Source organism: Besnoitia besnoiti, assembly GCF_002563875.1.
Source record: "Besnoitia besnoiti strain Bb-Ger1 chromosome Unknown contig00014, whole genome shotgun sequence".
NCBI classification, from domain to species: Eukaryota; Apicomplexa; class Conoidasida; order Eucoccidiorida; family Sarcocystidae; genus Besnoitia; species Besnoitia besnoiti.
The window spans coordinates 656,884-669,890 of record NW_021703916.1 but is presented as its reverse complement, the minus strand read 5'-3'; the positions used below and the strand labels follow the sequence as shown (position 1 = coordinate 669,890).

At 57.2% G+C, this 13,007-nt stretch overlaps 2 protein-coding genes across 2 annotated transcripts; both read right to left on the bottom strand.

Annotated features, from left to right (window-relative positions):
- Nucleotides 1-520: 520 nt before the first annotated feature.
- On the bottom strand, nucleotides 521-3,349 carry BESB_025790 (uncharacterized protein; the record flags this gene model as incomplete). The annotated part of the gene is made up of 7 exons (XM_029361259.1): nucleotides 521-684; nucleotides 998-1,042; nucleotides 1,409-1,817; nucleotides 2,273-2,446; nucleotides 2,665-2,694; nucleotides 2,937-3,018; nucleotides 3,240-3,349. The coding sequence occupies 7 exons, from the start codon at nucleotides 3,347-3,349 to the stop codon at nucleotides 521-523; spliced, it is 1,014 nt and encodes a 337-aa protein (XP_029215614.1).
- Nucleotides 3,350-6,362: 3,013 nt separating this feature from the next.
- Nucleotides 6,363-11,016, bottom strand: BESB_025780 (EGF family domain-containing protein; the record flags this gene model as incomplete). The annotated part of the gene is made up of 6 exons (XM_029361258.1): nucleotides 6,363-6,439; nucleotides 6,720-6,853; nucleotides 7,128-7,227; nucleotides 7,516-9,501; nucleotides 9,636-10,520; nucleotides 10,716-11,016. The coding sequence occupies 6 exons, from the start codon at nucleotides 11,014-11,016 to the stop codon at nucleotides 6,363-6,365; spliced, it is 3,483 nt and encodes a 1,160-aa protein (XP_029215613.1).
- Nucleotides 11,017-13,007: the final 1,991 nt, after the last annotated feature.

The window sequence follows — 13,007 nt, the reverse complement described above, 5'->3', positions numbered from 1 at the left end:
GGAACGCAGAACAACCAGCTTAATCACATATGTAAGTAATGATATCTACACGCGTTTTCTCGTGTCTGATGCACCGCATGCGGACATGGGGTGCTAGAGGCGCAAACGCAGAACAACCGATTTGTTACGTATGGCGCATGCACGCAGCTCGCAGCACATTCATCAGGCTCTCAGGATACAGTAAGCGCTTCGCCTGAAGAGTTCGACTTGAGTCTCCGTAGCGGGTTATGATTCGCTGTAGGCATTCTCCTGATCAAAAAACGGGCGCTTTGTCACTTTAATTGATGGGAATGAGTTTATGCAATGCAAAAGGGATATCACATGACCTTGATGTGCAACTAAAAAACGTTGAATATACGGCGCCAGTTCTAGGCTGTTGCAGTGGAAAAAAACGGGACAAAAAAACAAGGGAGTGCTTCAAAAAGCCGGCACTGACGACGTTCGCCGGAAGTGCGTTATTGAAGAAGCCCGCCAAAACGAGACGACAAACTGAAGCGCCTTCCGTTTGGTGGCTGCGCAGTCAGTCCCACCCGTGTGAGAAGACCACGGATTTCATCTTGCTTTGAAACCGGTCCCAGTAGGGTGCGAACTCGCGAACAGTGCATCCGACTGTCAGCCCGGCAGCAGCAGCCACGAATCCAACTCCAACGGCTCCAGCGCCCACAATGGCTCCCAGCGTCAAACCTGATCACAACAAAAAGACGAAACCACGCTCCGAAGTCGTAACTCAGGCGGCCGACATAGGCTGAGCGTTCTACAGTGATAAAAGCGAAGCAGTTGAATTCCGTGAATAAAGGTGACGTGAGACTGTCGGTTCGGATGACGTTAAACATTAAGAAGAGCCTCGTATCATTTGTTTCGAAAAGAACAGTTGCACCTCCCTGATGAAGACGAACTAGTGAGGAAGTAGTTTCGAGGAGTCAGGTACTCGGCGTGAACCCACGATGAAATAACAACAATCATGCATCGCCAGCACCACGTTGTCCGAGCGTCTTACCAGTATACTGCAGAATCAGTGCAGGATCGAGATACTTGTGAACATCTGAAAGCACAAATGCGGCCAGGGACGAACGCGCCGCATGCGCCGCCGCCAGTGAGGCAAACAGGAAGCCGTGTGAGTCATCTTACCCTTCCAGACGTTCTCGCCGGGCTGCGTGAACAAAGTGGCTGTGTCGCGAACAAGCTGCGCTAAAATATCTGACTCGATGCAAGTCATGATTATGGCCCCGCAATCCACAGCTCAGTGTTTGTAAGGTGTTGAGACTGCGACAGCCGCACGACTGACGGCTCTGAGACACAGAAAGAAAGCATACTGGTAGAGACGACTAACCGTATGCTTTGCAAATTGACTGAGGCAACAGGCGACGCATTTTCAATCCCAGCGCTCCCAGGGCTCCATCTGTCTCACCTGAGCGTCTTTCGAGCTGACTCTGCTCCTCGATATCGTCGGGTGACACGCCAAAGTATAGGGGGTTGTATTCGTCTTCAGGATCGTACCAAACGATCTTGAGTCCTTTTGATTCCGCTTCCTCCTTCGTCATATAGGGGACTCCACGTGAGCGGGTGGCGAGTGGTTTGGGAGCGACGGTGACCGTAGCTTCCTGAGGGCGCGGGGCCTGTTTCGCCGGATGCTCCCCAGGGGATTTCGGTTCTTCTCGAGCGGCACTGGCGGCCTGTTCAGTCTGCTTCTGCGCTGCTTCTCGACGCTTCGATGAGCTCGATTCCTGCTCCACCGGTGCGGTCTCTGGCGCCCTCTCGACAGACGGCGACGCTTTGTCCTGCTCGTCTACCGCAGTCTGTCGTGCGTCTCGTTTTGCCTGGACGTACAGAACGGCAGCAACCGGTTTCTGCGCCGTTAGAAGAAGACATCACACCGCCTCGTGTACGCACCAAAAAGCAAGCAGGCGGATGCGCAAAAAGGTGACGCAAACATCGCAGAAAGGCGCAGCTATGTCCTCGAAATACAAATCACCTATTAGTATTGGCAGGTGCAATCCGGGAATCGGTTTGACTACTGCCAGCACTCGTCTCTCGGCAGTCAGCAAGTCTACGAGGCTGCCACTCGACAGACGCGAGCCGTTCTAGCTGAGGCTGGCTGCTAACTGATTCCTGGCATGAAGGAGCGGGGCGACCGATCGATGGATTCCCAGCCTTCACCGCGTTCACGCATCCTCCTGTGGAGTGGAACGTTCAAGGAGGAGGAGCCAAGGCAACAGGCAGACTCGGCAGTGCACTTCTCAGCGCCCAGGGCGTCGAGGCACCGCGGCCTTACCCACGAGCAAATGAACCACCCGCCGCACGGGTCGCTCGATCCTGCATCTTGTTTGGCAGGCACCAGCGCGTCTTCCTGTTGGTTCTCGGGCGATTCCGTGGCAGTCTGAACCTCCCTGAACCGCGGCGCAGCACGCCTCGCCGACATAGGCGAGCTCTCGCGAGGATCTGGGACCTGCGAAGATAGCCGAAGTCGCAGAAAACAGCACACGGGGTCTTACCGTTGCCACGGGACACTTCCCGCAGCCTAACAACCCAATATGCATTCAGCCCCCCAGTAGCTGAACACACGCTCAAGACCAGAAACCGGCAGCGTTGGCGACCGCCTTTGCGCGCTCGGTGGCGATGCGCGCGTCTGCGGCATCCATCTCTGGGTAAGTGCCCGCCTCCTACCGTCGGCTCGATGTATGCGTCGTCAGGGACCTGTAGGCAAGAAACCACACCGCGGCGCGTGGATGCTTAGGCAAATAGCAACCGCCCTACCAAGGAACGATCTCCGACGACCCAAATCTTTGGTGGGCTCGAGTCTCCTTATTCACATGCCCTCAGCTACGACGACAACCAGGACAAAACGAGATTGTCCGCGCCTCTTTGAAGGATTCCTTGCCCCCATCGTGCCGACTCTGGGGCGGATGAGCTGCCAGGCCTTATGATTTCGCACATACCGGGGGCTCCTCCTGTCCGATCAATTCTGGTGTCGCTCGGGTGACCGAGCAGCACAGACATCCCGCCAGCACAGCAGTGCAGCTGAAAAACAAAAACACCATGCCACGCGAGGGAATGTGTGCCAATAATGAGGAACACTGGAACGAAGTGGTGCAGGAGTGCATCCCACGGGGCGGCTCTGCGGACTCCACGTTCGTACGCGCCTGCCCTTCCCGCGAGCTTCCCATCTCCCTTGTTTTGCTGGCGCGATGCATCAAGTTGAAGCTGCATGGCTCCCTGTTTTTATAGCGACGTGTTCGTACCTGCAGACCGGATTCTCTGGAATCCGCCGCCAGTGGCCGTGTGGTTCGAGTTGGACAAGACGCTCAGGGTGCTCGCCACCGTCGCCCATTGCGCACACGCTCTCTACCATTGTGACGGCAAAAACTGAGGAAGCGAGGAAGGCGGCTTGGCTGAATGCAGACGCGCAGCGCCTCTATCTACTCGCTGCACCGCAGCGCGGGGAGTTGCGCATTGAACGCAAGGCGAGGTTCAATTTCCCCAGTGTATGCCTTCGTACACACCTGCTTACTGAGAGGCTCCCAACTGGTTTGCGCCTTGCGTGGCGGAGAAGAAAAGTGGCAGCACGCACTGGCAAAACGGCGCGAGGTCGGGTTGCAAGCGCGCGGATACACTCCGGCTCCACTGGGACTACCGACACACGGATAAAAAGGAGGATTGCACAGCGACGAACGCCCAGAAAAACAGGAAAAGCAGGAAAGAAAGCTCGTGCATGAACGTGAGGTTTCTGCTGCCGGTGCTCAAAGGGCGGCGCAACAATCGACGCTCACAGTCACTACTTGAGCCGGTCCACCTAACCGTGCACTACTGTCCAAATGTTTCACAGCGCGGCGACATCCGAGGAAAACAGCTTGTTGCGAAGAAGCAGGAAAACTATCCAGGGGAAAGGGCGGAAGATATCTGAACGGGGTTTCTGAATGAAATGATAGACTCTCTTGTCGCCTAGTAAGCCAGCATCGCGTGACCGTCCAGCTAGTTTTCACCCGGCTCTGAAAGCTTGGTAGACAAGAATGACGAAAAAAGGGGTAACTGGCGCGGCCGTAATTCCACACAGTTCATGAAGACTTCCTTGAATTGATCCGCGGCCTGAGAGGGCAAATGCCAACGAGAGAGAGGCAAGCAGACCTTGTTGTGGCAGGCCGTAGGTGGGAGCCATGCGCGCAGCCGAAAGCATCAGGCAGCAAACGACCCAGTCACCTGGCAGCGACGCTCTGCTGGAGATCGCGCCGACGGGCGACGCGGCTCGCCTGCAAGACAGAGTTACCGCGCGTTGTGTGGCGTCGAAACATAGAGCTAAACTGGAGATCAGTCACTAGGATGCACTCCTACAAAAGTGAGCTATTCCCGTGGTCGCCACGAGTCACCCTCCCGTGTCGAGTTGTCGAAGGCCCTACGAGAGAATGGTCTCTGGGCTCTTGCTCCCCCGCCCTAGTCGCGTTTTCGCTGGAGACTGCACCATCGAAACAGGGTTTGCCAACTGCACTTGCGGGTCATGTTTCGTTCAACCGGGCTGCGAGCTTTTCGGCGTGTGGCACTGACTGAGAAGTGACGGCAAATGCGTCTACAGCGTCCCTGCGATCGCCAGGTCATGCTGTAGCCCGCGTTTCCGGACGTCGGCGCAAGGTGTGCGCAACCCTCGCAAGAACGTGGTGCAGGCCATCTGCCTGAGAAATGTGCGCGGCAGAGACTCCTCGCGGGGTGATGTATAAAGGCGACAGTGCAATCTCTCACGGCTGTGCACTAGTTGTACTACAGCTCCCACACTCACTCTCTCTGACAGGATGCCCAGTAGTGGCTATCGGTGCCTGTGCCCGTAAACTTGTAGACGCGAGCTAAATGCTTAATGGTGAAGCATTCAGGATTGGAGTGCTGCGCCACTGTAACGGGAGTCTCTCGCTTGCGAGTCCCGACTGGGCTCCGCCGGTGTGGTCTTCATGGCCTCAATTTTCTGCCGCAGCGTCAACACGGGTGCGTTAGGCGCCTGTCAACTGCCATGTGTGAGGATGTACAAAGCCAGTGGAGCCCTGGCCCAGGTGCGTGGTGGTTTCTCAGACAGTAGTCAGTTGAAGCTCTTGAATTGACGCACAGCCTTGCAGGCAAGCTCTTGTTTGGAAGCCAGACCGACGCTGAGACTTGAATGTACAGGAGAGCGTGTTTAGACCACTGAGCGTGAAAGCCAGCGCTCACAACCGCTGGTGGCGACAATTGCACACAAGGCGAGCAGAGAGCACGGTGAGTCCCATCAAGGGGCAACGACATTGTTATGCGCCGCAGTGGCATCAAGGCAAAGACTCGATGCTGTTGGATATGCACAGCCGCCACGCAGACGTCATATGGTGCACAAGGGAAACGCGAGAGGTATTGAAGAGAAAATCGCCTTCAATGCGCCCTGCGATCTGAGGAGATACACGAGTAAAATCGACCACAAAATGGCAACCGGTCTGCGCGGGTAGACGACGCACCAGGAGACGCAATACGTAAAGACGTCCAGTGCCCAGTGTGCCTGGGGATCTGCATGCCGACAGATGCCTTATATATACGGATAAGTGTAAATGAACGGTCCCCTTATACGGACGCTTCCCCCGTCCCTTCGCTGTAGGAAGAGACGATCTCCTCCACAGACCGAGAGCAAAGGCCCTCGATAATCATCATCCTGCCGATGATGCATATTCCCGCAACGTTCCCTAGAAACACTTTACCTCACTTCACCTCCTTGGTCTGTACATGGTGCTGCTCGCCGCCTCCCATGGACGCACGGTTGATGTCGCCGTCATATCCCTTTCAAGAAGGGAAATCAAATAAACGACAAAGTAGTCTCAACGATGGCAAGCAAGTCCGCGAGCGGACTGCCCAAAGATGTGCGTGAAGCAAACGTGAACGCCATCAATCGTCACGATCGAGAGGCTAACGATAACAATAGACGCTGAGTTCCTAACGCAGGAGTTTCCGCTTTCAGAAGGCGCTGTCGAACTACCTGGTCAGTGAGCAAAAAAGCGAAAATCTGTGGAGTCGCCGCGGCGCGACCTCTGTGCTCTATGCGTCCCAGTTGCTGGAGTTGAGGCCTGCACGTGCGTAAAACAAACACATTGACACGGAGACGGTCTCTGGGAATCGCCTCTCCGTTGCGAGCCTCATATTCGGCTTCCTAGCTTTTTCATATGACCGCTTGTCTGGATTCCACCCTGCTGCAGGTTATTGCAGCATGTCGCGGGGCTGGAGGCCCAGAACAGATAGGGGCTGCATGGTTTGATATTGGATTCTAGCTACGCGGGGTACAGAAATATCCGCAGACGCGACTCGTCTTGAATGAGTCATCGTCCTGAGGCTTTCGGATCAGAACTAGGCTGTTGATATCGTCGACTCCCTCAGGCTGACTGTTTGTCCACCAAAGCTGTATCGCGGCCGTCACCCTGCCCTCCAAGAGGTAACTTACGCTTGCCGTCTGAAGGCCAGCACAGTCGCACAAGAGAAGGGACTTCTTACATACACTTCGCCGGCGTGCAGAAACCAGCCTTCTGTCGTGACACAGCCGCCTACCTCCACCCAGCCAACACGCGGCCTCCACCGGCCATGGACACTCCGTAGCCTCTGCAGACGCGTGAAAGAAAGTCGCCGCGAGCAGCAGACAGTGAAGACTCACACCCATCGGGTTTTTCGTCCCACGCTTTTGAACGGACACGAAGACTTTCCCCCCCTTCGCCGTACTGCCTCTCGCAACGTACCGGTGCCGAGATCCACTTCGTCGTCTGGGTGTGACTTAAAGTCATCGAGATCGACTTCGATGGCTTCCTCATCTCCTACTTCCTGACCGGCGCCGCCTTCTTCAACTCCAAAGTCCACAGATGCCGAACCGTCCCTGCAACCACAGAATCGCGAGTCACCGCAGGCCGTTCCCTAAACCCTAAAACCACAGCCGCAGCCACGTGAATGCGTCTGCTGGCGGCCTCACGCTCTGAACTCGTGTCCGAAGCGTTCAGTCAGTCACCCCGAGCCCGATGCAGCTGTATGTATAGACGGGTGCGCCCGGGGATATCTCACTCGAGCGGGTACATAAAGTTGTAGCACGCGACTCTCGCTCTCCGTAGCTACACCTCGTCCGTGACGTGCGCGGGTTAACCAACAAGACTTACCCAGTGGCTGCCTTGCCTCTGGTCATCGCGTACGCCATACCGCCGGCTAGCAGAAGCAACACCACACCGCCAACGGCCAAGTAGATGGCGAGGTTGCTCCCTGAAAACACACGGGCACAAAATGCAGCAATGTAGGCCTCCGTAGACCGGCCAAATAGGCATCGAGCCACCTTTTCTTCGCCAAACTCCCTGTACGAGTTGCCGTCAGTTGCACGGAGGGAAACGATTTAGAATCAAATACGTGGAGTGATCTACTGCTCTCCCGCCCCGTGGCCTCACGCTCGCCCGACTGTATCGTGTTTCCTTGGCGCGACGCCCTGGACGCGTGAAGCCCACAAGCGATGGTCCCACGTGTCGCTTGAGATCGATCCGTGAGAATCGCACATACCCAGCTCGACCTTTGCGTAGCAGCATCCTGCTTCTCTGCCGTCCATTCCCTGTTCGAAGCACTCCTGCCACTCGGCCTGCGGAGCGTCGGCTTTGTGGTGCTTGGCGCACTGCTTCATGACGTCGCAGCAGACGCTGGGGCAGTCCTGCGGCGGACTGCATTCAGCCTCCGCAAGCAGACGAGGGTGTTTGCACCATTCTGCGCAGGAGTAGAGGCCGGCAGCTTCTTCGCATCGCTCGCCAGTGAAGCCCTCGAGGCAGACGCACTTCCCCGCGGCCACATCGCAGGAGCCGCCATTCTCACAGTTGCCGCCGGCGGCCGGGCAGGCTCCGTCGCAGTCGGCGCCGCCAAAGCCTTTGGGGCAGGAGCAAGTGCCGTTCGCCTGGCATTTGCCACCGTTTTTGCAGCCGCTCACACCACATGTCTCACAGAACTCGTCGCCGAATCCAGCGAGACACATACACACGCCTGTTTCGGGCTGGCAAACGGAGCCATTCTCACACTTTACGTCTTTGCACTTGTCCACCGTGGTGCTGCAGTTGGGCGAGCTCCACCCTTGTTGGCATTTGCATTTGTGATTTCCGGCGCAAGTGCCGTTCGGATATGAGCAGTCCTGGTTCGTCACACAGCACTCCTCCACCTTCTTCTCGCAGGAGGCGCCAGTGTGGCATGCATCGCACACGCAGGCGCCCGTGGCGGGGTCGCAGTATCCGGTCGTGCAGACCTTGCCCTTGCACTTATCTTCAGCGCTTGAGCACTTGATGCCGGCGAACCCTGCTTTGCATTCACACGCGTTGGTTTTCGGGTTGCAGGTGCCGTGAGCGCCGCAGTCGCCCTCTGCAAGGCAACAGTGGGGCTTTGCGATCTGGCACCGGATGCCTGCATGACAGGCGTCGCACTGACACTGCCCCGTCGCGGGGTCGCACGCGCCGCCATTCAAGCATGTGACGCCCCTGCATAGGTCTTCCTTCAGCTCGCACTTATTGCCGGCGAACCCCGGGCGGCAAACGCATTTGTGCTGGTCCATATCGCACCATCCCTGAGGCTGGGTGCACACTGCGTTGTCCGCGCAACACGTCGGACTCAGCGTATCGCAGTTGGGACCGCCCATGCAGATGTCCTTGCAGACGCACGCTCCTGTCACCGCGTCGCAGGTCTTGTTCGCGCCGCACGTCACGCCTGCGCAGAGGTCTTTGACGCTGCACTGCGGACCCCCCCAGCCTTCCTTGCACGTGCATGTGCCTGAGACGCATGTCATGTTCCTGCCGCAGTCCTCCTCGAAAGCGCAGCAGCCTTCAATCCTGTCCACGCAAGACGAACCCGTGTAGCACGCGTCACACACGCATTTCCCGTCGCTCGAATTGCAGGTACCGTGCCCCGAGCAGTTGTTTTCGAAGCACGGGTCTTTGCGGTCACACTTGTCTCCACTGTACCCCTCTTCGCACTCACACGCCCCAGTGTCCGAGTTGCAGGTTCCGTGGCCTGAGCACTTGTTGTTCGCGCAGACATCGACCTTGTCGCACAGCGGCCCTTCGAAGCCAGCGTCACAAATGCACTGACCCGTCGTTTTGTCGCATCTCCCATGACTGCATTTGACAGCCACGCACTTATCTTCTGGGAGCACTGCAGATGTATCCGGATCGATGCCGAGCGTGGGGTCGACCGCGGTGAGGGATGTGAAGGAAATAGACTCTGGCGAAATGATGAAACACTCGGGCACTTGAGCGTGAAACTCGCATGTACCCTTGGCCGTCGCGGCGCATCCCCTGCTCATGTCTGGGCAGTCTGTCGAAATGAAAGTCGCCCAGTGATAGCCACGGACTTGAGAGCTCGTGTAGGGGTCGTCGCTGCTACTTTCCTCGAACAATTTCTGCCCGCACTGCTCGGCGGTCACATTGGAAGCCGTGTTCACTACGATGAGGGGCTTGCAGTGGGTCGGCCCCGACAAAATACCCCACCTAACTTTCCTCAGAGGTTCTCTGGGGGCTGAACACAAAGCGCACAGAATGCCGCAGACTTGATCCTGTGTTGTCTCTTGCGAGAGAAAGATACAGCCTCACGTGTCACACTGACTGGGTCGAACGCAGCCTTTAGTTGCAGTCTAGACGGCGTTTCCTTACGGCATTTGACTTCGTAGTCGGGTCGCGTATGAGAGCTGATGTACGCCAGATGAGACGTGGAGGAGGCCTTCACGGAGCGGACACAGTAGAACGCTGTCACGTCGTTGGTTTCCGACTCCGCGCAGTCCGCCTTGCGGAAATCTTGGGTGTGGTAGCCCAGAAGACGGCACTCGCCAGTGGTGAAGTCGTAGATGGCAGGCAAGCTTCGGAAACAACGGCTGCCGCCCCTGTAGGGCCAGCAGTGAGTCGTGCAGCGACTCAGGCGGCTGCAGTCGAAGGGGCCTCTGATCCAGCTCGAGTTTTTCATCGGCTCAGTCAACCGCGGAGGCGAATATGGCGGGCAGCCGACATGACTGGTATTTCCTTTGTAGTCGTACCCCATGTGACCACCGTTCCCGTGGAAGGCATATGGCGTATACGAAAGACCGCCATGTGGCTGTGTGACATCAAGAAATCGCAGCGGATTGTCGTGCGTCACAAAGCTGCAGACATCTGGATCGTACTCCCCGTCTTCAAGCATGTCTCGATGGTAAACGTTGGAGTTGTACGGGCACTGGGACATGTAGCCCGAATACATTGCAAAGCCCTCTGTCGCCTTCGGCACCTCTGCGTCTCCCGGCGACCCGCTCCGGGCGCACCCTTGAGTAGAATGGGGCATGACGTCTCCGTGGATTTCGTTTTTCCATCGGGACATGTCAGGGTTTGAACCATTCCGAGCTGTGAACGCGATGACCTTGCCGTAGTTCGGACAAGCGCCTGCCGACATGTAGCGAGCGCCCACTGTCTGCTCAGTGTCGATACGCGCCTGCACGCCTTCGCAGTATTTCTGCGAGGAGGTGTCGTACATCTCCGAGTAGCCAGTGTAGACGCCTACATTGCGCCTCCCTAAAAAGCAAAGCCAAACAGAATCGCCGCAGAAAAGCCACGTACAGGCAGGTCTATGTTCCACGTGGGCCGGTTTCGGTCGTTTGGGGGCCTCCGGTGTCACTGACTCTGGGTTGGATCCGCAGCGAGGCACCCGACGCAGAAAGCAGGCTTTGGTATGCGCGGCTCATAATGCAGCGGACGTTGAACACTTACGCTCTTGCCATTGGTACTTAATTCCGTCGCGCACGTGGGACTGGGAACCACGGGTATGCCAGACCAAATCGATGTGATTTCTAGGGATGTTAAATCGGTCCATGTACGAAGCCCTGGCGTTTGACGCCGTCTGCGCCGAAGCCGTTGTCACACAGGAACCTTGCTTGCTTTCGGGGCATAGAGAGCTAAAAGCTGTGACGGAGATCAAAACTGTGAAGACCACCAGCAGGAGCTGTCCCCTGCCTCGACAGCACCCTGCGGCCAGCCACGTGGCAAGACGGAAGATAGGACTCGAAAACATCGTGGAGAAGGCAGACAGGAACAAGATGGAGGCGGAGGCAAGGTGAGCGTACAGGAGAAAATTCAGACAAACAAAAGGTCCGCTCAAGCTCGCAAAGGCGAGCGAGTGGCCCGAATAGTCAATACGCTGCTCAGCCCGCTTCACGCGCACACGTTGAGCCGCACCCGCCCGTTGACGAGTGCGGTGAAGGTTTCTCCGCAGCGCGTGCGTGTAGAGCGGGCAAAATCTCCGCAACCTTGTAGAGCGCTGCGCGTAGACAGTCTACCTAAAGGAAAACCGAACTACTGCAAAGAACCCACCCGACTCAAAGTCGTGTGTACGCCGCACGGAGAAGCGGCGTGGAAGGGAAATCAACTGAAAAAGGGAGCAGCAAGTCGTGGCCGCCCATCCGGTCGTGGGCTGGCAGGTCGCTCGGCGTCGGAGACCAGAGAGCACACCCGAGCGCACGTGAAAGAAAGACTCGTTGGCAAAAATAGTGTCGGTCTGTTGCCGTCTGCTGCCGCGGCCACGGACAATAACATTATTTGGACGCAGTAGCCTCCAGCCACGAAATGCCAAGGCGGCGACGTGGCCCCAACCGGCCCGCAAGATGGTCGCGACTCGACTTGCCCGCCGTCCCCTCGCTCGTCTAGCTGCCCGAGTGACAGCTTGCGCTGGCGCGCCGTCCGATCCGTGTGAACCCCTCAGTCTTGCTCGTGCAAAGAATCGCCTACGTGGCGCCAGTACTCCCATCCGTGCATGTTCTGCTGCCGAAGGTGGTGCTGTGCAATTTTTCGTGGCCTCACACGGCGAAGGACCTTTTCGCCGCAAGTCAAGTTCTAACGTGTGAACAGGGCTTTTTTCCAGTGGGCTGATGTCGCGAACGTGGCAATGTCCCTGACGGGGGGGCGCGGTGGCTAGCTGACGAGCGGGAGTGTTGCAGCATCCAGTGCGCGAGCGTGCACAGAAGGATGCATCCGGGTGAACAGGAAGACTTCTCGCCTCTCGAAAATGGCACAGGGGGTGCTAGAAAAGTGTTACACGGCCCTGCTATGGTGCGGGTACAAGCGCGGCGCGAAGTGGGGGCACTGGCCAAGTCTCCCTCGTGAAGTTCCCTGCCTTGCACCGGGCAAAGTGGGAAGCCTACAGCCTGCCTCTTAAAGCATGCTAACTACCACAACTAGGAAACCGCTCTTTCTGTGTCCCATGTCAAGGGGCCTTCTGGTAGTTCGTAGACCGGGTCGCCACTCGCGGCGGCGCAGGCGCAAACCCACTCATGCTCATGATGGTATGAGACTGAAGGAACATTTTCCCGTGCAGCCGCGGGACCCCCCTAAAACAGAACCTACCATGCACGAAGACAGCAGTACCCCTCTGACACCTGTGCGCCTCGAGAAGCCTCGTCGTGCTTCGCCGAGGTGGCCGGCAAATGGGCCATGGCTTGGGGTTGAGTGAAAAACAACTTGTTGGCCGCCGCCGGTCAGCGGGAAGGTGTATCTTCCGCTGATACGCACGACCGTCAAGGCGGTTGCGCAGACACCCCACGGGCAAGTTCAGCGGTTTGTTGATGGTTCTTGGAAAAGCGATGCATGAAAGTGAGCTACCCGGTACCCGGGGATGCTCATCTCGCCTTCAGTGTCATCGTTGTCATGACATCCTCCCGTCTCTCTGAGGGTTTATCCAGGAGTGTGGACCTCAATGCATTACAAGCTGCCCTTCGAGCATTTATCGAAAGCCAGGGCGCTATAAGGCGCCGAGGTCTCCTACGGGCGGGCCTGCCGAAGCCCTCTCGTGTAGTCGGGGACAGAGTCTCACCAAAACCGTCCGGCGTCAAAGCGTTTGCAACCACTTCGAAGCTGCTCTGCACCCCTCCCCATAAATCCATTCCTGTGTACGCTGCTCTGGTTTCAACAACAGCGTTCAACAACAGAGACGCGCACGGCAAACAGCAGCAAGGTATTCCCCCGAATCGCTATATCTGCTGCAGAAACGTACAGTGCGAGCACACTGTG